At 42.6% G+C, this 22,694-nt stretch overlaps 2 protein-coding genes across 2 annotated transcripts in view; one reads left to right on the forward strand and one right to left on the reverse strand.

Moving 5' to 3' along the window:
• LOC142575225 (ubiquitin carboxyl-terminal hydrolase 48-like) overlaps nucleotides 1-18,924 on the reverse strand; it is a 100,814-nt gene extending 81,890 nt beyond the window's left edge. The window contains exons 1-11 of the mRNA XM_075684380.1: nucleotides 18,460-18,924; nucleotides 17,851-17,971; nucleotides 17,709-17,768; nucleotides 15,257-15,350; nucleotides 13,328-13,442; nucleotides 11,489-11,546; nucleotides 8,178-8,302; nucleotides 7,255-7,363; nucleotides 6,376-6,589; nucleotides 395-601; nucleotides 165-257 (exon numbers count right to left, since the gene is read on the reverse strand). Of these exons, the coding sequence (XP_075540495.1) occupies nucleotides 165-257; nucleotides 395-601; nucleotides 6,376-6,589; nucleotides 7,255-7,363; nucleotides 8,178-8,302; nucleotides 11,489-11,546; nucleotides 13,328-13,442; nucleotides 15,257-15,350; nucleotides 17,709-17,768; nucleotides 17,851-17,971; nucleotides 18,460-18,593 (1,330 nt within the window). The 5' untranslated portion in view covers nucleotides 18,594-18,924. The remainder of the gene's footprint in view (nucleotides 1-164; nucleotides 258-394; nucleotides 602-6,375; nucleotides 6,590-7,254; nucleotides 7,364-8,177; nucleotides 8,303-11,488; nucleotides 11,547-13,327; nucleotides 13,443-15,256; nucleotides 15,351-17,708; nucleotides 17,769-17,850; nucleotides 17,972-18,459) is intronic.
• Nucleotides 18,925-19,562: 638 nt separating this feature from the next.
• Nucleotides 19,563-22,688, forward strand: LOC142575230 (neo-calmodulin-like). Its single transcript, XM_075684390.1, has 3 exons — nucleotides 19,563-19,962; nucleotides 21,120-21,218; nucleotides 22,566-22,688. The coding sequence occupies exons 1-3, from the start codon at nucleotides 19,618-19,620 to the stop codon at nucleotides 22,620-22,622; spliced, it is 501 nt and encodes a 166-aa protein (XP_075540505.1). The 5' UTR covers nucleotides 19,563-19,617; the 3' UTR covers nucleotides 22,623-22,688.
• The last annotated feature ends 6 nt before the right edge of the window (nucleotides 22,689-22,694 follow it).

Here is a 22,694-nt window from a genome sequence, read left to right on the forward strand (position 1 = left end):
CATCTTTGATTAAATCGACTGTTATTACATCTTCTCCTGCCGCTTTCCCCCTTTTCACGTCTTGTGATGCCCGTCTAACTTCATCGCTAGTTATAGGAGGAGCCTCTGTAACCTGTTCAAACGGATACAGAACAGCAAGCAGTGCAACTCTTGCTGATACTCACAATTTGTGTGACCACTTTTTTGATAGACCAACATATATGCCCCCGTAGAGTCGTGGGTTCCCTTGGCCAGTCTCTTGGGCTCACTTGCGTCATCTGTAAATGCCAATACAAGATTGTATATTTGTATTTTTCTAAAGTCATGACCATATAATGACTCTTATTTTTTCAGAGCACATAAATTTGACTGTAAATGTTGTTCTGCAGCTATCCCCCTACGCTGAATAGCTTACCTGAGCCAGTGCCTTGTGGACGTGTTGGGTTTTCCTCATCTGTGTTGAGCTGTAGATGGCGCCCACGCATTTTACAAACACCATCATCGTTGAAAAGGTACCATGAGCCTGAAGTTCGATCCTTGATGTGGGCCACATAGTGGCCGGAGTTGGCACTCGACCCTTGATGAATCAGCACTGCCATCAAGGTGTAGACCATGCTGCCTGCTGCATAACCAAAGATGCACACCTTATACCCTATAGCAGTGCTACCATACATGGGCTCCAACATGGGCCATGGGCAACATCACAACAGAAGACTAGGCCAGGCTTGTTTCGGCCACACACAACTTACGTCAGCGAGTTCTATAACCTCAATATATATAAAGCTGTAATATACAGGGTGCTTTTTTAGCTGCACCAAATTTTCAGTTTGGTGCAGGTAAAAAAAAAAAACACCCTGTATAATGCCAGCAAATACAAAATGTGCCAATGCTCACCTAAAGCTATGACATGACTTTCAGTTAGTACATTTTATTCAAAATGATGGCATGAAGCCTAAAGTGTGAGAAAAGAGGCAGGACGCTGTACAGCACAATTAGGCTGGCTTTGCTGCTGCCATCACACAAAGGCTACACTTTTTACAACTGAAACTTGCAATGTAGTTTCTAGATGAATAAAATTTAATTTTTTTTTTTTATTTACCCGCCGTGGTTGCTCAGTGGCTATAGTGTTGGGCTGCTGAGCACGAGGTCACGGGATCGAATCCCGGCCACGACAGCCACATTTCGATGGGGGCGAAATGCGAAAACACCCGTGTGCTTACATTTAGGTGCACGTTAAAGAACCCCAGGTGGCCAAAATTTCCGGAGTCCTCCACTACAGCGTGCCTCATAATCAGAAAGTGGTTTTGGCAAGTAAAACCCCATAATTCAATTCAATTTTTTTTTTACATTCTTTTAAAGGGCCCCTCACCACGCCACATAGCAAATTTTGGTTATATGCTGAAAGTTGTTACAGTGAAAGCTCGTTATTTCGAATTCCGTGGGGATGCTACGAAAATTCGAATTATACAAAATTCGAACTAATGAAAGAGAAAAAAATCGCTCAGTTAAGGCGCATATATAGTACGACACAGTGTGAGTGCATGCACGCACACGCTACGTCAAGTTGGTGAGAACAACGTCTATAGTTCGAAGCATTGGCGTGACCAACGACCAGCGTGACTGGCCACACGCGACGCGTGCCGACGCGCGCCGCAGGAACAAGAGCTGCACTCCTAAAATGCATTCTCGAAACATATCACAACCTGCTGCGATATTGGTCTCCATTGTACTTTCGTAGATGCACCGGCTGCACGGTGCTGAGTTTCACTGTACGCATAAGTGGTGTCCAAACACGTATCCCAGCTATGCTTCCCTTTGAGTAATAGCCACGAATCTCAAAGGCTATGCTTTTTGTTACTGCGAGCGCCGATAAACGTCACAGCTGCCATGTTATAGACATTACCTGGTGCCGCTTCTAGGCAGAACACCTCATAGATAAATGGCATAGCCTCCAAGATGTGGCATGAAGAAAAGAAAGAAAAAGAGAAGACGCAGTTTCGCCCGAAAGGCGCAGCATCGATTGCGATAGCAAATTAGCAGGCAACTGTATGAAGTAAGGATAGTATTTTTATCGGCCACATCAACATGTAAACATTCGCTTGCTGACTAAAATACTAAGCATGGTGTCAGCACACACAGCAAACATGAACACATCACACCCAATGACTACGGACACTCACTGTCAAAACACTGGCATGAGGAAACGCGGCAACAGCAGTGAGCGAAGTGACATTTGTGCTGTCTGTCGCTTCAACGCAAAGTGAGCGCCGAGAACGCACAGCACGCACAAAGCTATGAGCCGCCGACGCAACTAGACTCTGCCCCCAATGCAGCTTGCTCTCAAGATATGGCCGCGCGACCGCATGCAGCCGCCACATGCACAGTTGCAGCCGGAGAGAACGGCCGCCCCCACTCCCTGGTGCCTCGCAATGTTGGGTGCCTCGCGCGCGAGAGAAGACGGCGCGCTTCCTCTTCACATTCGTCCCTTTCACGTGGGCGAGATTGAGCCGCGACCGTCGGCTCCTTCAGCTCCCCATGCAAGCTTTCACTCGCACATGTTGCATAGGGCGCGCTGACAATGACGCCGACTGCAGAAATGCGCTTGGAATGTCCATATAATCGCTACCACAATTAAAAATTAAATAAAAAACGCAGCAGTGCAATCGCTTTTTTATCTTGAAGGTCTCGAGAGGTGGAGAGAACCGACCTGAAACAGATGGCCACAGATGGAAAGAGCAAAGCTGCGCGGCGACGATCGTGCTCCCGCACACTAGCATTCTCCCCATCCACGATGGCGCGGAGTTCGAATTATCAATGGTGGTGCGGATTTGAGTGTGAATTAGTGGGATGCCTTACATATTGCTTTTAATACATTGTTGGACGGACTGCGGCGACTACTTCGAATTATCCAAAATTTTGAATTAACGAGATTTTACTATACGCGCCCTCTAGGGGCGTTCTACCGCAAGAATTTTTTCAAATTGGTTCATTAATAGCCAAGATAGAAATAAAGTAGAACCTCGTTCATTCATTTTGGAAAAAAACGCAAGAAAGAACATACTAACCGGGAAAACGTACGATGCGAAGTAACTAAAAAAAATTTGACAGACTCAATTATTTTTGACGTCTACGTAATGCAAAGCATCCCGCGGGTTGTTGCAGCGCGAGACGCTGATGCACGTCAAGCTGGTAGTGCTTTTACGGCCCGAGATCCGTTTTGTTGTTTTCCTATTGCATGGTGTTCTAAGAGGGCGACAGGAAACCGAAATGAATTCGAGCTGGTGGGCAACACCAGATGCTGCCGAAGTGAAGCATGATGCCCACATCGTGCCACCTGCAGCAAGAAACGGCAGCGTGTTTGGATTATCGCCTACTAAAAGCGTGCTGTACGCTACCAATGGCACTACGTGCCATGTGCCGTAAGACATATAGGTGAAGATGTTTATCTTCACCTATTTTGCGAATGCAGCGTGCGACACCCTGGGTGGAGATTTGCTGGTACTGGGATAAGAAACTGTGCGCGCCATCGTTTTCACCTGAGATGGGCGGCTATATACTGTTCTCGATCGCGCGCACCTCGCCTCTTTTCTTGTTCAAATGGGATCTAGCGGCTGGAAATGTATACGATCGCAGCCTGCAGCAGGGAAGGGTGGCGGCGTGTTTTGGTTATTGCCTATTAAAAGCGTGCGCAGTAGGATTGGTGGTGATAACTGTGAATTCCGCGTGCGACGACCCCAGAGAAGATTTACTGTTACTGAAATGAGAAACTGATTGCACGCCGGCGTTTTCATGCGAGACAGGCGGGCAAGTATTGCGGTGAAGCTGCTGCGGTGGGCAGCTATATACTGTTCTCGATCGCGCGCGCCTTACGTATTTTCTTGTTTCCGTGGGATCTAGCAGCCGGAAAACGTATCATACGATTGCAGTTTGGCGACGTACTGAACGTTGGTGCCAAAAAATTGTGTTTTCCGAGTACATATGAACCAGTAAAAAATGAGTGTAACTCTAGAGACTGGGCCATTTTTTGTGTTTTCAATTGCAAATGTTGGCACTAGGAAAACATATGTAATGGGAACATATTAACGAGGTTCTACTGTATTTCAGTGCCGCGAACCCATGATTTCAGAAGGCGACTGCCACTGCCATGAGAGACACTCTCTCAAATTGCTCCATCTAGCCTATGCAAGTGAAATTCGTTTTCTGTAATAATAATATTTGGGGTTTTACGTGCCAAAACCACTTTCTGATTATGAGGCACGCTGTAGTGGAGGACTCCGGAAATTTTGACCACCTGGGGTTCTTTAACGTGCACCTAAATCTAAGCACACGGGTGTTTTTCGCATTTCGCCCCCATCGAAATGCGGCCGCCGTGGCCGGGATTCGATCCCGCGACCTCGTGCTCAGCAGCCCAACACCATAGCCACTGTGCAACCACGGCGGGTCAATTCGTTTTCTGTGTTCTCCCATACAGGAGTTCGAAGATCGCATGATGCATACATCATGGTTCCTGCCTTCATTTATTTTTTTCCCTCACTTTCTCGCTGCGCGATGCACTTCCACTGGCAGTGTTATGCACAAGCTGCTGGGTTTGTCTTTTTTTATGCAGCCCATGATTTTGTGTACTGTACACGAGAACACCCAACTAGTAGTATAAGTCAGCGCTACACAAACACTGAGGCAGACACAAACGGATCACAGAGCATGATCTTGTGCTAGAACACAGTAGAAAATGAGATAGTTTTGGTGTCTGAAAGCGTGACTGCACGACATGGGAACAAGCAGACAAAATGCAAGTAATCTCTCTTGCCTCGGTGCGAAGTCAAACAAAAACCCACAGACCTTCGGTTTGTGTGTTTTATTATTTCTCTAATTTTTAATTCGTCTATTGAAGCAACAGATTACACAAATAACAGATGTTGCCTTGAATAATTCTCGAAATCACGTGCCACTGTGAGCGACGTCACAGCACTGCCATGTGCGTAGGTGCACTTGTGTGATATGCGTCGACTCTCCGGCTGGGATCATGGCTCCCGCGAGGAGAAGGGCAAATGATGTTCGGTTTGAAATTTCAGCTCTGTCGGTGGGATGTAGCATGTAATACTTAGCAGACACAATCGTTAGTGCACACTGCATGCACGGCACTTGTCAGCTTAAAATGGCCAGATTTGGTGTGAGGGGCCCTTTAAGGGTGTAGCCGTTCCACGTCTATACAGCATTAAAAGACGGCAGCTCATGGCCATGAAAGAGCACTCTTGTTCTGGCAGGAAATAGGTGTGGATGGGAAATAAGATTCAACTAGTGAAGGCACTTTTTACATTCACAAAATCTGAAATGGGTTCAAGAGCATGGTAAGATAGCCAAGGATGTAATACCTGTTTCAATTAATTAGAAGTAATGAACCCCACTAGGATTATCATCAAAAATAACTAAGCTCATGTTACCCCATTTGACATGTTGTCTGTTGAGAAGGGCACTACACTTCCATGTCTTCCTGCTAATGAACCACACAAGCATGATCTTGTGCTGAGTAAAAGCAGCCTCTAGCTAGAAGCTTCATGGCACTGTGAACAAAGATAAGGAATTTTGATGTCCAAGAGGCTACACTTTGGTTCTAATGTATGTTACAGTACAGGGTTGCCAATGAGTCTTAATTGCCCAGCTTCCTTTCAATGTGGGTGACATTTTAGCGCACAGAAGCTGAGTGTATGTGTATGAGAGGAATGGAACCTCTGACATTTTGTTTCCAGTCCTAAAGCATAGCTTCTGACTCGTAGCACCCTGTCAGCCCATTAGATTACTATGAATGTGTGCAGACGTGCAAGCCACACCTGCTGCGACACATGGCACTTGCTCATCTCAATGCTGTTGACAGAGCGATAGTTTAAAGGGACATCAAAGAGAAAAATAATTTTGGCTGTATTAGTAAATACTAAGAGAGCTAATACTAAGAGAGCTAAATAAATACTAAATACTAAGAGAGCTACGGTAATTTTACTGTGAGAGGTGGTTTAATAAGCCCGAAAAGATACAAAAACAAAAGATGGATGGTGCTGCTGCCTTGAAGATTTCATGCCAGTTCCCCCTGACGTTATGAATTTTGATGGCATCTGCTTGCACATAGTTAAATTTTTATTAGTATAAAGATGGGCTACATCAAATTCTGAAGAAAAAAAAAACAAGGACTGAGCTTAGCAAGTTTCAAAAACATTTACGGAATCACAGAGACCCAAATAAGGAAAAGACTTTAAAATCTGTAATGTCACACTGACATACTAACATTGAGCTTCATTTTCTTTTCTAATAACCAACCTATTACTGTGAAATTAACAAAGGAAGAGTGTTTAATGAATACTTTATCAATCAGCTAATCTAGCGCCTCTGTTTAGCAGCACATACCCGGTTTTCGCAGGTGGGAACTGAAGTCCAGAGTCTCGGTGAATTGCAGTGCAGTGTTGATCTTGCGGCAGCCAGCCTGCCGGTCGAAGCCAAAGCGCAGCAGCTGCAGATTGAGCACAGGTGGCAGGCGGCGCAATCGAATACAGCGCACTGCATTGCGCTTGCCGCCGCACACCCCACAGCTGTACTGGTTGCTACCTTCCAATTTCTCCTCCTGGATGTGACGAAGAGCAAACAAAACACGGCAATCATGACCAGCCATTTTTACCACTATGCAGGGAGCAAATGCAAAACACTGTGTTGCGAAACTGAAACCAAGTATGTACCGCACACATGGACCATGCAGAACGCACTTCACTTAATAATCACCCATTAGTAGTGCCTGACTGCTTAGGGGTCAACATGTGACATAAATAAATTCAAATTTGGAATACAAATTTTCTACCACACGGAATGTACTCAGAAGGGCAGTGGATTGGGCAAGTTGGTGTTCCATGGTAACAATAAAATTCAAACAGCGCTAGACAACATGACCAGAAAGAGGAGGAGACAAACACGGCGCCATGTCTGTCTGTGTTTGCCATGTCAGCGCCGTGTTTGTCTCCTCCTCTTTCTGGTCCTGTTGTCTAGCACTGTTTGAATTTTGTTGTTACCATGGAATGTACTCATTCTGCCAGATTCCTGTGGGACGTGTGCGGTTTAACATGAAAAGCATAATTCAAGCTAAATTTGTTGCCAAGGCCTCTTTAAGGTGCACATTACCACCACTAGAATGCTGCTGCTGCCGCCAGGACTCAGACCCATGATCATCTCAGCAGCAAGCACCGTAACTTATGAGTTGCTGTTGCAGACCTTGTTAAAAGCATAAGATGGACTTGCCCTGAGGAACTGATTGAGAGCCTCTTCCAAGTGCCTAAGGCCTTTGATGTTGAGGTCCAACTCATAAAACTTGGAGGGGCATAAGGATTCTGTGCTGCATTCAAGGCACCTATAGGGAGACAGGCGCACAAGGGCATGAGAAAAAATCAGAAGGTAGAAGTAATGAAAAATTAAACGGGAATGAAATAAAAGCAGCTTAACAATCCCATGCTGTCATTTGTATGCAGCTGTCATAAAGCAACGAGCCAGGGGATTCTTTTTTTTTTCTTAATAAGCGCTACTGTACAGTGCTACTGTAACAGTACTAAGGAACAAATTTACTGGCAAGAGCACAGCCAGTGCTGTTGCAGTATATCTGATCTTACAATCCTCCTGGGAAGGTGGTTGCGCTCATTTCCTTTGCTTGCATATGTAAGTTATGACAGTTATGATTTGCATGGCTGCCAAAGCCCCTATGGTAGCCACCATTAAAAGGCACAGAGAAACTCCATGAGGTAGCAGTAAGAGGGTTATATGATTGTAACTCTATCGAATCATTCATCCACAAAACAGCAAAGTGTTAAGAAAAAATCAAAATATGAGCTAGGAGAATGTGGAGCGCAAATGGAGCTTGTTTGGGCAAGTTGAGAATAAGGTAGAATAGTCAATTACAGATCCAGCAGGCATGGTAGAGCGCCTTAGTTATCTCCATTGTGAAGTCAGTGCAAGATTTAATTTTTTTTTCCTACAAAGAAATCTTTTACCCATGTGATTCACGGGCAATCATTGTTGGAGTGTATGAAAACTAAACTGACAAGCAGTTTGTTGCAATGAAGAGGCTGCATGACCAACACACTCTGGCTGCATGCTCCCCATCAGTCTGGAAATATGGGAAGGCTGTACCATCAACATGCTCACACCAAGAAAATTATAATGGCACTCACTTGGTGACATAGTCATATTCTCCTGCATACTGTTCCTGTACAATGGTACGTGCAGAGGGCTGCCGCTGCGACGACAAGTGCTTTTCCAGGAGGCACATCAGCAGCTTGCTGAATTCTTGCGCGTCCTGAGAAAGGGAAAGAAAATGGGTGGAGGAAGTGGAGTGCATGCAAGAATGACTGAAGTTTTAGGGGCCAAATAGCGCACAAGAAAGGATTGCAGCATAGTACATGATTTTGTTCTTAACACTTCTTCACTACTTCATACTGTATCATAGTACCTTGCTGGTGAAGCAGCGCACAAACACGGACACAGTGGAGACAAGCAGGAATAGACGACACTCGCAGCGAGTGTCGTCTATTCCTGCTTGTCTCCACTGTGTCCGTGTTTGTGCGCTGCTTCACCAGCAAGGTACTATGATCACTCACCAACTAGCCCAACTTTCCACGTTACTGAAGTTCATACTGTATGTCTTTTTCTTCACAATGGCAGCAAATTATGTCCTTGTGTTGTCATCAGACACAGTACAATGGGCAGTGGTCACATTGTGTACGTAAAGTATAGCATAGCAGAAACATGCATTTGCCTGCCCAGACACCTTGCAGGCAGGGTTTTGAAGCTGTCCCTGTATCATGCGTAACGATCGGCCCTCATAACTATTGTGGAGCAAAAGATGTGCAGAGGAGTTGGCCTCTCAACTGTCAAGGAGTTCTACAGGAGAAAATTTGCAGCATGTGGTTCTCAAGTAAAATAATGCTTCACACAATAAGTCCCTTATTCTGAAAAACTGCTGCAGTGAACTAACATCACTTGTTCAAAGGTACAATGAGGAAAATTAAGCTATGCTACTTAAGCGGTTTTCCAGTTTAGTTTAAGGACACAAGAAAGGTTAATTTAAGAGACAGGGGAGGATTGTTACACTATGCACTACGAAAGGTGAAAATGGAATATGGTCAACACTGCTTTTGCAATCGCCACATCTCTTATAAGCAACTGTTTTTATACAGTGCGGAAACACCATGCAGAGGCTAGTGAGCTGCTTATTCATAAAAGACTACCATACAGACTTCAATGACAGTCATACTTTCAAGCTGGAAGAAAGCTGGGGAGGTATTCTGTAGCAGTCTACCTGGTGGACTGTCCATTTCGGCCACTGCTGATTGGCTGGGGCCGCTCGTCTCCTCCTCGCTCGTACAGCTGCATCCAATCAGCAGCGGCCGAAATGGACAGTGCACTAGGTGGACTCTTACAGAATACCTCCTCTGTTCTCCAATAACTAAAACACAAGAAGACAAAATTCAGAGCAATTCATTATCATCATTACTTAACGTTTCACTTTTTGGGCTGCAACCTCAAAAAAGGTTACGAACAATGATTTCTAACTAGATGTTCCCTTTACTGTTTCTCAAATGCACAGAGTAGACATTCACAGTGATGTTCCATCATTAACACACATGCCCAATAGCTCTCAATACTTGCAGCACTATGGGTATATGCATACTGCTTCGATATCTCTCCACCTGAAAGTAACTTTAGGTCTTGAAATCAGTGGAACATTTCGTCAAATACTAGTTCATTACAAAGAAGTGTGAAAAGGATAAATAAGCCAGTACAGTATAACTTGCAGGAAAAAGCAAAGAAAGAAATCAACTTGGTACATTACTTAAGTTTTTCCACTTGTTAATTGTACAAGCTACAGACTGCAGAGCTAAGAAAAATATTTATCTTCAGCTTTGTTTGAAACAGGATTTAAAGAGACACTACAGTGGAGCACTAACTCAGTTTAGACTGATAAGATATTCCTTCAGAACTCAATTTTCATTAATTTCACGGTAAGACATTAAACGTTAAACAACAACTGAAGGCCAAACTTCCATTTCATGAATTTTGTGCCGAAACTCCAGTGCCAGTGTGTCAGTACGATGTCATGAATTTCAAAGTATTTTTGAAGTATTTGGGCCACTATGGGATTGTAAAAGTTCTCAAAACATGCCAAGTTCAGTCTTTGGATATTCTGGAAAACCAATTTAGCTTGTCTTTACCCAAAATGGATTAGCTACACCAGAGCAGATGCCATGAAAATCCATGATGTCACGGAGTGCTGGTGTGGAAACTTCCAGGCAGCACCGCCACCCATCTGTTGTTTTTGCATGGCCTTGTGGTATTGGAGAGCTACACTAAACTGCTAGATAAAGATGAACTTCTTCAGTCTCTCTAATGCTCAGCTATGGCTCATTTTCAATGCAGCTGTGCCATACAACTTCTCATCTGAAATTTTGCACAAGAGTAGGCAATAAGAGCTGTCATCAAACAGTTCTTGGTGCTATTGTTCTTGCGGCCGTTTTTCCTCACAAGCAGACAAGACTGCACATGGCACACCCACTGCAGTGAATAATAATTTTAACATAACAGACTACAGGAACTGGGTAAACATTAACATGGTTCAGCATTTTCAGTTTTCATTTCTCAATATTTTTGCTAAATGTTAAGAATGCTCGCTTAAAGCAATTTTTGGCTTTCTAGTGTTCCTTTTTTCTATTTTACAGCAGCTTCACTGCTTTCTTAGTAATCTCAGCAATCACAATGTGTTATGATTCCTGTTTGCTTCCTTTTAATAGGGAAAGATTTTGGTTGTTGTACACAGAGCGAAGACAGGGAGTCACAGCTTAATATTATAATCTTGTGTAGCAAAAAAGCTGTAAACATGTTCTTAACAAGAAACTATATTTTACCATATTTTTGACATGACTGAAATCAATTTCATTTGAATGAGTACAAGTGTGCTCTTAAAATATTACAGGCTACAGCAAGTAACATTAGCCTGAACCGCTTCAGTCTGATCACACGTCTGCTTCAACCTGAACTGCTAATCACATAATATGCATATAATACATACATACAATATGTATATCATTTACATTGTGTACATAATGCAGTTTTTAACTGCATTATTCCTAATCATAATTGTGTGCATGCTTCTATTTTCTTCTTCCCTGAACTCTGATGCTAACCTCTTCCTGTCAAAACTGAATTACTGTAGATTATTTTAAAACTTATTTTTTTCCAGTGCTCTTCTAACGAAAAGTGCTGAGCCCTAGCTGTGAACCATGCAATAAGGCAGAACATCTAACATTGTAATTTGGTCTATGAAAAAAACAAATATTTGATTCACTTGGTCAAAGCGCCAACTGCACACCATATGTGGGTTGTGGAAGAACACGACGCCCACAGGAGTGCCACAAACATAAGTTTGCCAAAAATGCTCCTGGTACAGTTGGCAGGGTTTTGTACTAATGCCCATGCTTCTTGTTACCTGCTGTTGGGTTGTGCTCAGGCCAAGACAGGTGATGAATGGTTCAGGGTCTATGTACCTGCAGAAAGTCACACTGCCTCAGTATACTTGACAGTGCCACAGAACAGTGCCAGGAGATTAAATCCATAGCATTAAAGTAATAATGCATGCCACAACTGTAGTTGCAAAGCTATGTAAGTACAAACAAATGTGTGCAAACTCATAAGTGAAAATTTAACAAGGTTAGAGCAACTTGTTGAATACAGAATTACTGGCAGCTTAATAAAAATGTTTAAAAATAAAACGTTATTCTGTACCCTTGTGCACTTGGAAATAAACTGCTGCTAAAAAACGTTATAACCTCTGTGTTAGGTATATTTAGATGGTTAGCAGTCTGCAACAGGTTGGTGGTATGAGAGCAAATATCTCAAGAAAACATTTGGCACCACAGTTACAGGCATTCTGCAAGCTTCTGTGACATTCAGAGACTATGGCAGCATTTTTGTAGTATTCGAGGTGTAACTAGATCTCTTCTCACTGCTCTGCAACCCTCTTTTTCAGTCTGTTTGTCATCACCATCATCACAGAATTTCTTACTACTGATCATTAAATCTCTCTTCATCCCTTAAAAATAATGCACAGTTCACAGGAAGCAAAAACTCCTCTGAGATCATGCCGGCAGTGATAAGATGACGAATAAGCTACTAGTGGACCAGTTTCAGGATTATAAATATCCAAAGTCTGATTGTGGGCTTGACCAGTTGTGCATGCACATAATGTTATGATGTGTTAAGATGCCAATCAAAGTGAAATAGGACAAGGACAGGAAAGAGCATCCTGTCCTTGTCGTATTTCACTATGGTTCACATCTTAACACATTGTGATAAGTATGAACAATCAAGCCCACAAAAACTAGCACATGCACATACCGAATTTATACTTGGAATCTACTGGAAATTGCAAGCTTACCAAAAATAAAGGGGGGGGGGGGGCATTTTATTATTTCCTGCAATCCCAGCTGAAAGTCATTTCTATGACTGCAAGAGAAGACAAGCTCTGCTATACCAGATCTGTCATGCTTGTCATCATCATAAGCTCCTTGTACAGTGAGGCCATGAGGCAAAATTATTTATGTGAAGGTTTTGGTGAAGTTGGTTAGAAGTCCGGGCCAAATCTCGCTGTCAAACTTAAAAATAATATAACCCTAGCTTTAAAAAGGTAGAGTATTTCTTTGCTTTGCCTACCGTATATACTCATGTAATGGCCACACCACCAACTTGTCAGCGCAAAAATTTGGAAAAAAAGAATTCTAACGGAGAAGCAATCATGTTCAGTGCCCCAAAGCCGACTGTGCGCAACAGCAAATTATCCCGGCTGCATATGTTCACGTGCAGCTACTAGATGGCGAGAGCGGCGCATTAATCTGTGATGCAATGGCACATCCTAGGTGTGCACAACTCGCTGGGTGTGCCGGCACCATTTTGGCCAACAGGTTCAGTCCCGTGTAAGGGCTGCACCTTATGAAAAATTGTTAAAAAAAGAAGTGCGGTTGTTACAAAAGTCTATACGGTAGTTACTTCATGACCAGTGACACACGGTATTGAACAAACCGGTGCAAAGGTCATAGCAGCTACGCGATATCAGTTATAATTATGAAACCACACATGAGAACTACACAAGCTCATGGGAGAACATGCTTCACTATATTTATGCGCATTTCATCACGAAAAAGTCCACACATTTAATAGCTTCACGGTGCACTTTCAAAAGCATTACATGTGCTATGTAGTAACACGCACCATGTAGGAGTGACATGAGCTTCTAATAAGCCCCTGCTACAAATGGAACTAAGATGCTCACCTTCTTTTACTGAACTGAAGCTGTGCAAATAAGAGCTGCAGATGTCCAGTGACAGATGACGGCCTGTACGTCGCACAGGGACCAGTGGCACTGGGAGTGGTAAGCTCTTTTTTTTCTGCAAAGGCACCAGGGCTCTCTGAGGCAAACTAAAGCCATGTGTGTGTGTGTGTGTGATGGTGATGAATTTAAAAAACACGAAAGCTTCCCTTCTTTCACAAGGCAAAGACCTGAAAGTGCATAAATGCGCAGCGAAGACACACTGCTGCTGTGCACACAACCTTACCTTTCTTGTTGAAACACAGTGCAGAGTTGCCCTCATCATCAGTATATCAAACAAAGGGAGCACATACAAAACATTTAGCACATTAAATCAAAACTGAACATCACTGATAAAGGTGTGCTGCATGCCAAATCCACTTTAAATAATTTTGGCTGAGCTGCAGGAAGTAATCATCGAAGGGTGGCTTTACAGAGTAACAGAGCGTACAAGTAATAAAGCTCTACACTAACAAAACTTAGAAATGTGCTAGCCATGTAAAAGCTTCATATCATACATGCAGACTGGTGCAATAGCCGCACTACTTTGTCTTCAAGGCTTGAAAAAAGCTAGATACAGCCATTACATGGGTGAAATTGTGAAGTATTTAATGCAAAGAATTCTTGTCAAATTTAAGACTAGTTTTTTCCTTCTGGATATCTGACCGTTTTCAAGGGCCAATCGCAAAGGCAGTGCAGTATAACACAGCACCTCAAACTGTGATCTACGACTGCATTTGAAGCGCACAGCTGTTACCAAATACCCAGATAGCCATCAATGCAACCATCAGACCTGGTAAAGTGCCAAAAAAACAGTGTACTATCACTTATCACTTGACATACCAGCTGACAGATTCTAAGCATAGCACACCTGGGGTCCTTCCACAAGTGTGCATTGACGTCAGCAGCGACGCACAATGGGCTTGCTCCACTCTACCTGATGAATCCACCAGTGAAACCACCAGTGAGGTCACCAGTCAAAGCATGATCGAAACCACAATCAGTGAACTGATGGGCATTATGTCAAGTGGCATACTATGCATAGTTGTACAAACTCTTAACAAAAGTGAAACTGCTGTTTACTTATACAGGTAAATGCAGATAAGATAATGAAAACAAAAATTGTCATACACGTGACAGCAGCATGATGCCACAAAAGACAGTTTTTTATTTCATGAACTTTCCTCCACTTTATGCATTTTTGCAGAACTGATTCATCAGGCAAGATTAGCAAGAAAAAAATGTGTTTACGGCTATGTCTACATATAGGCACGGTGTGAAGCAGCTAAAAAGAGAAGAAAGAAAAATGAATTCGGGAACATCTGGATACATAACAACAACCTTGATAAGAAAATTTGGTAAACACGTTCTTATGATGCCACTCAGAATCAATACTATTCATTGACATATGTATGACATGCAACTGTTAAATACAAAATCTTGTTTTGGGGTGACAATAGAACACTTTTTAATGGCACATGGAAATATGACAACAGCAGAGTTGCTTTCTGCCCTAGAACAAACTGATAACATGGAAGCGTTGTCAAAGAGTAGTAAAAGTAGTGCTGACAGTTCCGCCTCCTTTCGCCCTGTTCGTAGACCGAAATTTTTCTGTCTTTAACAAATATCAGTTTAACATATAGACAAGTTGCTCAGTGTGGCACTGAAAACAACATCATATATGTAGTTGCAAAGCTGCTTGCTATACTTAATGTATAATCAAAAACAATATGCTATTTGAGTTGGTAACGAAATTAATTTGCTCGTGAACCACAAAAATTTCAGACAACATGAATGAGCCCTCCATCCATGAGATATTCTCATCATAGAGACTATAATTATAGATGTCGTGATAAATTTCATGAAATGTGGTATAGCAATGCTAATACTTACCATTTGAACTTGTTAGCTTGACACACTCCTGTGGATCGTCCTGAGGATCCCACTGGTACAGCGAATGTCGAAATGCAGGATTATGGTACAGCACCTGTGTCAGACATATTGCACACAGTTTCAATGTCTGCATGGCGTAAAAGCAGAGCCTCCATACAAGCTTTCCACTTATACATATCAAGAGCACTTTTCAATTATAATCGAGAACACATTAGTTTGTAAGACACCACAAGATCCATGCAAAAGAAGAATAAAATTCACCACTAGATTATGATAATTCCTCATGCGAAATTTGAACACAGCTCTATACGTGTTTTCATTTCGCGATATGTTGCTGGTGCAGACAATCTATCACCCTCTAATGGATCACTTGATGGCATATGTTGTTTAAGGCACTTACATTTATTTGGCAACATATTCACAGCACATATCACAGAAAAGACTTGAGGAAACTCACTTTATTGGAAAGAATAATTTTGAAGGAAACTGGTCTTTTCTCACAAATCAATAACCTAGCATACCTGTGGGCTCTTGTCTACTTGACGAGTCAGTCAGTACACACTGTTGGCCATCTATGTGTGTCTTGTCTCCACCTGTTGTGCTCGTCTTTTAAGCTCATTTACACCACTGATGAGTCAATTATGAGAATCTTCTGTTATGCAAGTACAGGTCATAGTACATGGTATGAAAATGCAGAGGAACCTTCAGAATGTTGAACATATGATTGAGTAGGCTGCTGGAAATATTTAACCACAAACTAATAAATGAGGTCCATCCAGATAACTTTGCTCAGTGAAAAGCAGCTACATGATGGGCAACCACCTCCCCAAAAGGATTGGCAGAGACTGCACTATTTGTACAACTGAGAACCAAACAGCAATTGTAAACAGACAAACTTACACAAAACATTTAGCATAAACTTTGGCATCCATGCTGCAGAATGCTTCAAGTATCATACACAGCCCCAGAACTACTAAAGTACAAAGCAAGTGAATTGAACCAACAAGGTTTTACATCCCAAAGCTGCATGGCAGACTATGTGCAACATCACACTTGAAGACTTCACTAAAAATCTAGGGCCATTTAGAATCTCGGGCCATTTATATATCAGCAATAAAAAAGAAAAATGTAAGAAAGAGAAAAGAAAAGAAGTCATAAGAACAGTGGTTACCATTTGCAATGTCAGCTTTTCAGTATTGAAATGTGTGAAATAGTTTATGACAGATAGGAAATTAGGAACCCGTTTTCAAGCACAAAGGGGGTAACTCAAGTTTATTTTCCTTTGACAGTGTCCAGCCTATGCTCAATGCAGTATCTTTTTAACTTCCCTGAATCTTCAAGCTGCTGCTTTTCTAGGCTCCTTTGTATGAACTGTATACTTGACATGCAAACAAATTGAAACTACTGAACTCTTTAATAGTGGAAATGTTGAGAATGCTATTAGCCCGGTTTACTGCACAGCACAAAACCTGCTGCAATATGTGTTAGAGGACCCCAAGATGTTCCAATATTGCAGTGCATGCTCAAGCCTTTCCCCACAGATGGCTTTCTGTGGTAGACAACATGCAGCGACTTTGCCCCCTTTTATAAGCTTAACATGTTTGACTTCGACGGATAAGGTAGGAAAATAAATCATGTGCATAAAGAATGGGATACAAACACACCAATACTGTTTAAACTACTGTCAAGTCAGTTTGTTCTCGCACTTGCAAAACAGCACGTCTTCACCAACAGTGTACTCATCAATAATGCATGCAGTCATGGTCAGAGTAACATGTACAAGATGCTGGGGAAGTCTACACCTTGTCTTTTAAAGACCAGTGGTCACTGCTCGTTTGTTAAGCACACAAATACAATTACACAAATACAACACCCAAACTAAATGCTTGGGTGTTGGGCCTGCGCAGGAATGTGCCAGATGGCAGCACTTTACTATATCCAAGTCTGTGCCTACATGCAGTATGTTGCATCTCCTTCTCTTGTTTCATAAACCATGAAATCCGGTCCTCAAGAATAACTATCCCTGAAATTTTGAGGGGCTTTCAAGGCTTGACAAAAAAGAAAGACATATGCACAGGACTTTAATGGACAGAAATGTGGGTAGGTTGATACATGCTCATATAAATATTGAGCAACAGCGTCATTGCTGGCATACCATACTTTTTAAAACATTGAAATACTTGAAGATTACTTTCCAATATGCTTTCAACGATTTCAGTACATGTATGAAGAACAAATACCCCAACATACACAACAGATGCAACACAGACAGGAAGATGAGAGAGATTCCGCTTTTGTCCATCACAGTTTTCAGCCCCCTATTTTTCTCTAGCGCAGCTTTTCAATATGCTAAAATTAGTTCACACTACCATATATAACACAAACAACTGTCAACTGTAAAAACAGCACATCAAGGCAAAATGTGACAGTTTGAACATTTCAAATCACAGACCTGGAGGAAGCTGTTCAGGTAGCAGGTTGCACCAAGGTTCTTGAGGCCGACAAAACCCCCCTACAAAATAGATCACATTTTTACAGAACAACCTTGCAAGTTGATCAAACTTCAAACGTGTCGATGGCGAGATTCGCGTTACCTCAGGTCTCCTCTCCGCATGAGGGTCCCCCACATCATGCCAGGCACTGTCCTTTAGCTCTTGCAACCAATTTCGTTCTCCAAGGCCCGACAAGCAACGGGGATTTCCCGAACAGTTTCGCCTTCAAGAAAACGAGTGATATATGCACAATTGACAACGTCAGAGAATGTGCTGGGCAACATTTACAACAAGTACGAGGAGCAGCCAGTTTTCGGTAGGCAGTGTGTCGTATTCGTAATGAATTCGCGAAAAATATTCGGTCTCCGAAGCCGCTATCAACATCTGCAGAAACCAAAGTAAACCGGTGTCACGCCGGCGCTCGATGAGCGGGCATCGGTACCGATAGTGCCACAAGAAGGGCGCCGTACTTTAGAAGACTATTTTAAACTACTGCGTCTAATCAGAGGCAGAACCGAGTTTTTACAAACGATTAAGCTGTAAAGCGCTGCAGGCGTCGACTGCGTCTGCACGCATGACAACTATACGAACGTGTTTCCCGCGTATTTTGCTGCATGAGACACCAAGTGCTACAGCGCGTGCTTAGACTTGCACCGTGCCTCGAGCTGACGATGAAAGCAACAACGCATCTGAAACAACGCAAGCACTCACCTGCATGCATTGGCTGAACAAGAACTACATCTAACCCGGTAGGCAGCTTCGATGTGCTCCTGTTTGACATTGGCCGGTTCCACTGTTTCGGTCCACTGCCACGCTATTTTATCCAGCTGCAGCTTCGAAGGCATGATGACATCAGTCTTTAACAAACCACGATGCCTTCATCTGCTGTCACACTGTGAAAGACAGTTAGCAATTTGTTCCGAATACGAGCCGCCGCACCGTGCAAGCAATAAGGCATCGTTTCGGATTGCTCGACACACGCAGGCTACGGTGCACCACCACAATCAAACAGTCAGTTTAGCTTGCAAGCAGTACTCCATGAAGCGCACTTGACACATAACACCACATTAAGACCGCCGAAGCATTTTTAAAAGTTAACATAACAAACAGCGCGGCGATCGGCAACATCCAGTGCTGAGGTGAAGCGTCGTTTAAGGATCAGGAAGTGCAACAACCCGTCAGGCCTCGGATGCAGGACAGGAAGTTACGCAACCACTTCGTCGTCTGCTCTTACCCAAAGGCGCGCTTTTCGCGCGCCTTAACTCGTCTCGAGAACAAAAGATTTGTGCACGAACAATTGCGCAACAAGAATATCTCTGAGTGCTCGCTATGTTAAAAATTCGTGGCCTTAAAAACTGAAATCATCGCTAAGCAAAACAAAAACGGTTATTCCTTAAAATGTGAAATTGTCTTCGTGACATAATGCCACCACTTCAATTATATAAGTTTTCCTTCTTTTTTTTTCTTTTTTTTTTCTTCTTCTATTCTGGTGCATCCGATCTGGAACATAAACCTCGCGCCTATGATGACGTGCACCTAGCACAACTCTGCACATACGCGAAGCCAATGCGGCGAAGCTTTATTCGGTATTATATCGCGCACGGTCAACACCTCCTATATACAAGTATATATAGGAGGTGTTGGCACGGTATGAGCAACAACGTGCGACCGCTTTGCTCTCGCATTGTAGCTCATACTAAGCGCGATAGTACAAGTACATACCTAAATAATCTCGCTATCGTCAACCATCGTCTAAATTAAAACGTCTCCTTCTTTTTTTTTTTTTTATTGTTATTCAGATCGCGAATGATCCCCCCACGAGCCAAGCAGCAAACACGTCAGCGTTTGTTGCAGCTGCCCACGCTTAAAATGGTGCACAGCAAACAGCTGTCACCCGAAGAGATCGCAGACATCAAGGGCGCCTTTCTGCTGTTCGATCGAAACGGTGACGGCGTCATTTCGTGTGCAGAGCTCGAGATGGTGTTGCGGGCTCTTGGAGAAAGGCCCAGCGCCGACGAGATGGCACGCATCGTGCGCCAGGTGGACCGCAATTTCAACGGGAGCATCGACTTCCAAGAGTTCTTGGCCTTCATGGTGCGCAAGATGTCGGTGCGCGTCAGTACACGCGCGGATGTCCTCAAGGCGTTTCAAGTATTCGACAGGGACTCTAATGGATACATCACAAAGGCCGAGCTGACACAAATCTTCACCAAAGTACATCCCCCCTCTTGTCACTTTATGCATAAACTAGTGGAATGTGCGTTACGCGAATATCTGCACTGCTTTTCAAGTACATTTAAATTCTAATTTGTACGATCAACAGTTATTAGCGAACAACACTTTTCTACCTTAACTTATTAGGATTACACAGCTGCTCAAGTGAGAACTGGTTTGTCTGCAATGCAGACCAGTGTATTAAATTTTGCTTTTGGACAAACCCTAAAGTTCACAACCATAGCACAAAAAGCAGTAAGGCAAGGTGGCTCACCAACTAACTGAACTGAAAGTTCGGCAGACCATAGAAAATCAGCAGACAGTGATGACTCTCAAGAAGTCACATTTTCTCCAATTGGAATAGCATCTTTCAACATAGCCAAAGCTTACATGGAATTTTCATAGAGTCCCTTTAACAGATTCTATAGAGAATATACAATTGGATTGAGGTTGATAGTTTGAGTGGCACGCACATAAAAGCTATATCAGTGAGTGCCCCAATATATACCAGACTGTCCTAAAACATATTTTCTGGTATTACCTGTATCGTGGAGCATGAACTTTTGTTGCACAATAACCATCAGAAATCGGGTTCATTCCAACCATTTATTACAGGGAAGTCCAACATGGTACTCTAGAAATGACTGCAGAATCAGTGTGGCTTCAGAACTTGCTAATAATTAAGTACATTCCTTTTTGTTGAAACATCCGCTTCTTTATACTACCTTTATTTCAGTGCAAAATCAAAAATAGACAATCTTGAGTACAACTTGGGTATTCTTTTTTCCTCACGACAGTGCATTTCACTTTTCCATCCCGCAGAAAATACATAAATTAATATTTACCTCTGCAATTCCACATTCACAACTGGGTGCAATATTAGTATGATTGATTCTCAGAAGTAGAGTTCTGGATAAAGCATGCTTCTTGACCAGCTACATGGGAATGCCAGTGATTATATGTACAATATTTTTTTTCATTTAAATTTATGGTGATGGCGTATATGCTATTAAAAAAAAATAAACTCTTGAAAGTTAGAGCTTCCAAATTAGCATGGAAGTTTTTTGAGTTGCAGAAATTTTTGTTGAAAATTTACTGAGAGAAGAAATCACTGTTGTTCAGTGTTCAATAGTTAGCATATGGCACGATTTTTCCAGATTGGGCAAAGCATGACACTTGAAGAAGCTGAAAAAATCATAGCAGAAGTAGATGCTGACAAGGATGGCCGCATCAACTATGCAGAGTTTCTAAACAAGGTGATGTACAGAAACAAACATGCCGCAATTTAGAAGTTGCTATACAATTTACATAATGTGGTTCATAGGCTTCATTCACACTGACCTTGTTAAGAGAGAAACTTCATTTGAGTGAGGTGCATAAGGTGACAAAATTATCTAGCAGATGAACACTTAAAATCTACAGGTGTGCAGCAGTGCTTGTGCATTTAAAAACAGGTTGTACATCCTCCATTCCAAACAGCACATGAAATAGCCACCAGTAAATTCAACTATTTTGTGTTTCTCACTGTCTCTAAATTTTTGCTCTCGTGTTCACCAAAGTGCTTACAGAAGATGGCGAGAACTGTTTCCACTTTTGGTCTTTCTATGATGCGAGCTGTCTTCATCTGGCTATAAAATCAGTAGTGCAGGCTTCACCATTTAAGAATTGTATATTTTGGTTTGTTTGGAGCAGCTTTCTGTACAGTAAATCACTTGCTAAATGGCTTGCTTCAGCTAAACACAATACCCATAAGACAACCACATGATTTTGCATGTTTTGTTGGTGCTGCTGCACTAGGCTTGTGGTAATGAATCTACCCAAACAATAAAAACTTCCAGTATAATGCACATTGAACTTCTAAAATAAACAACCATGTTCACTTTGCACCACAGTTACCATAGTGATGCAAAAATTATGAAGGTAGCATGTCATCCTTCGAAGTACTGCAACATGATGAAATGTACCTTGATCTGCTTGTAGACATGTGTTAGTGGATTCAAATTATTAAGGCTCATAAGGCATTGCGTTGCATACTAATTGTTGCATAAATGGGAGGGCCAAGCATTTACATGACTCTTCCAGGTAGACCACTGGCACATTAGCAGTCAAATTTTGCACAGAGGTAGTATCTTGCAGTGGGTTATGTTTGATACCATGTCTGGGAGCATCACTTACCTCTTTAGAAACCCAGTTGTGTGTATCGTCTGAAGCAGCGCCACCCAAACATGCAGATTCTGCTGCAATGGGATGGTGTCATGGCTTTGGAGAAGACATGTTCACTGTAGCTGGGACAGATGGCATCACCGTTCCATTGCAGTATAATTTACAGGCTTTGAGTGGTAAGTCAGACGACACACACATTGGATTCAAAAACAAGAAAGTAATGAGTGTAAAGCTGCTGAACCCAGTGAAAAGTGGTACTTCTGTGTGAAATTTGAGCATGAACAAGCCAGTGATTTAGCTGTAAGAGTTGCGCATACCTGGCACTCATATTTGTGCAACACTCTGTACATTCAGATCACTGCTCTCCATCCAGCAAATTCACTTACAGAGCTTCTGAACAACACTGGTAAATGTGTGTGTGCTTTGTTTTCTCACTGCAGATAATGCCAGAGGAAAAGGAGGAAAGCAGTTCCAGTAACAAACAACAAGGCAGATGAAAACAATTTTACTGCCCTCCCCCCTACAGCTGCAGCGGAGTGAGTTCTCACTGCAGATAATGCCAGAGGAAA

The sequence above is a fragment of the Dermacentor variabilis genome, chromosome 3 (genome assembly GCF_050947875.1).
Source record: "Dermacentor variabilis isolate Ectoservices chromosome 3, ASM5094787v1, whole genome shotgun sequence".
NCBI lineage: Eukaryota > Metazoa > Arthropoda > Arachnida > Ixodida > Ixodidae > Dermacentor > Dermacentor variabilis.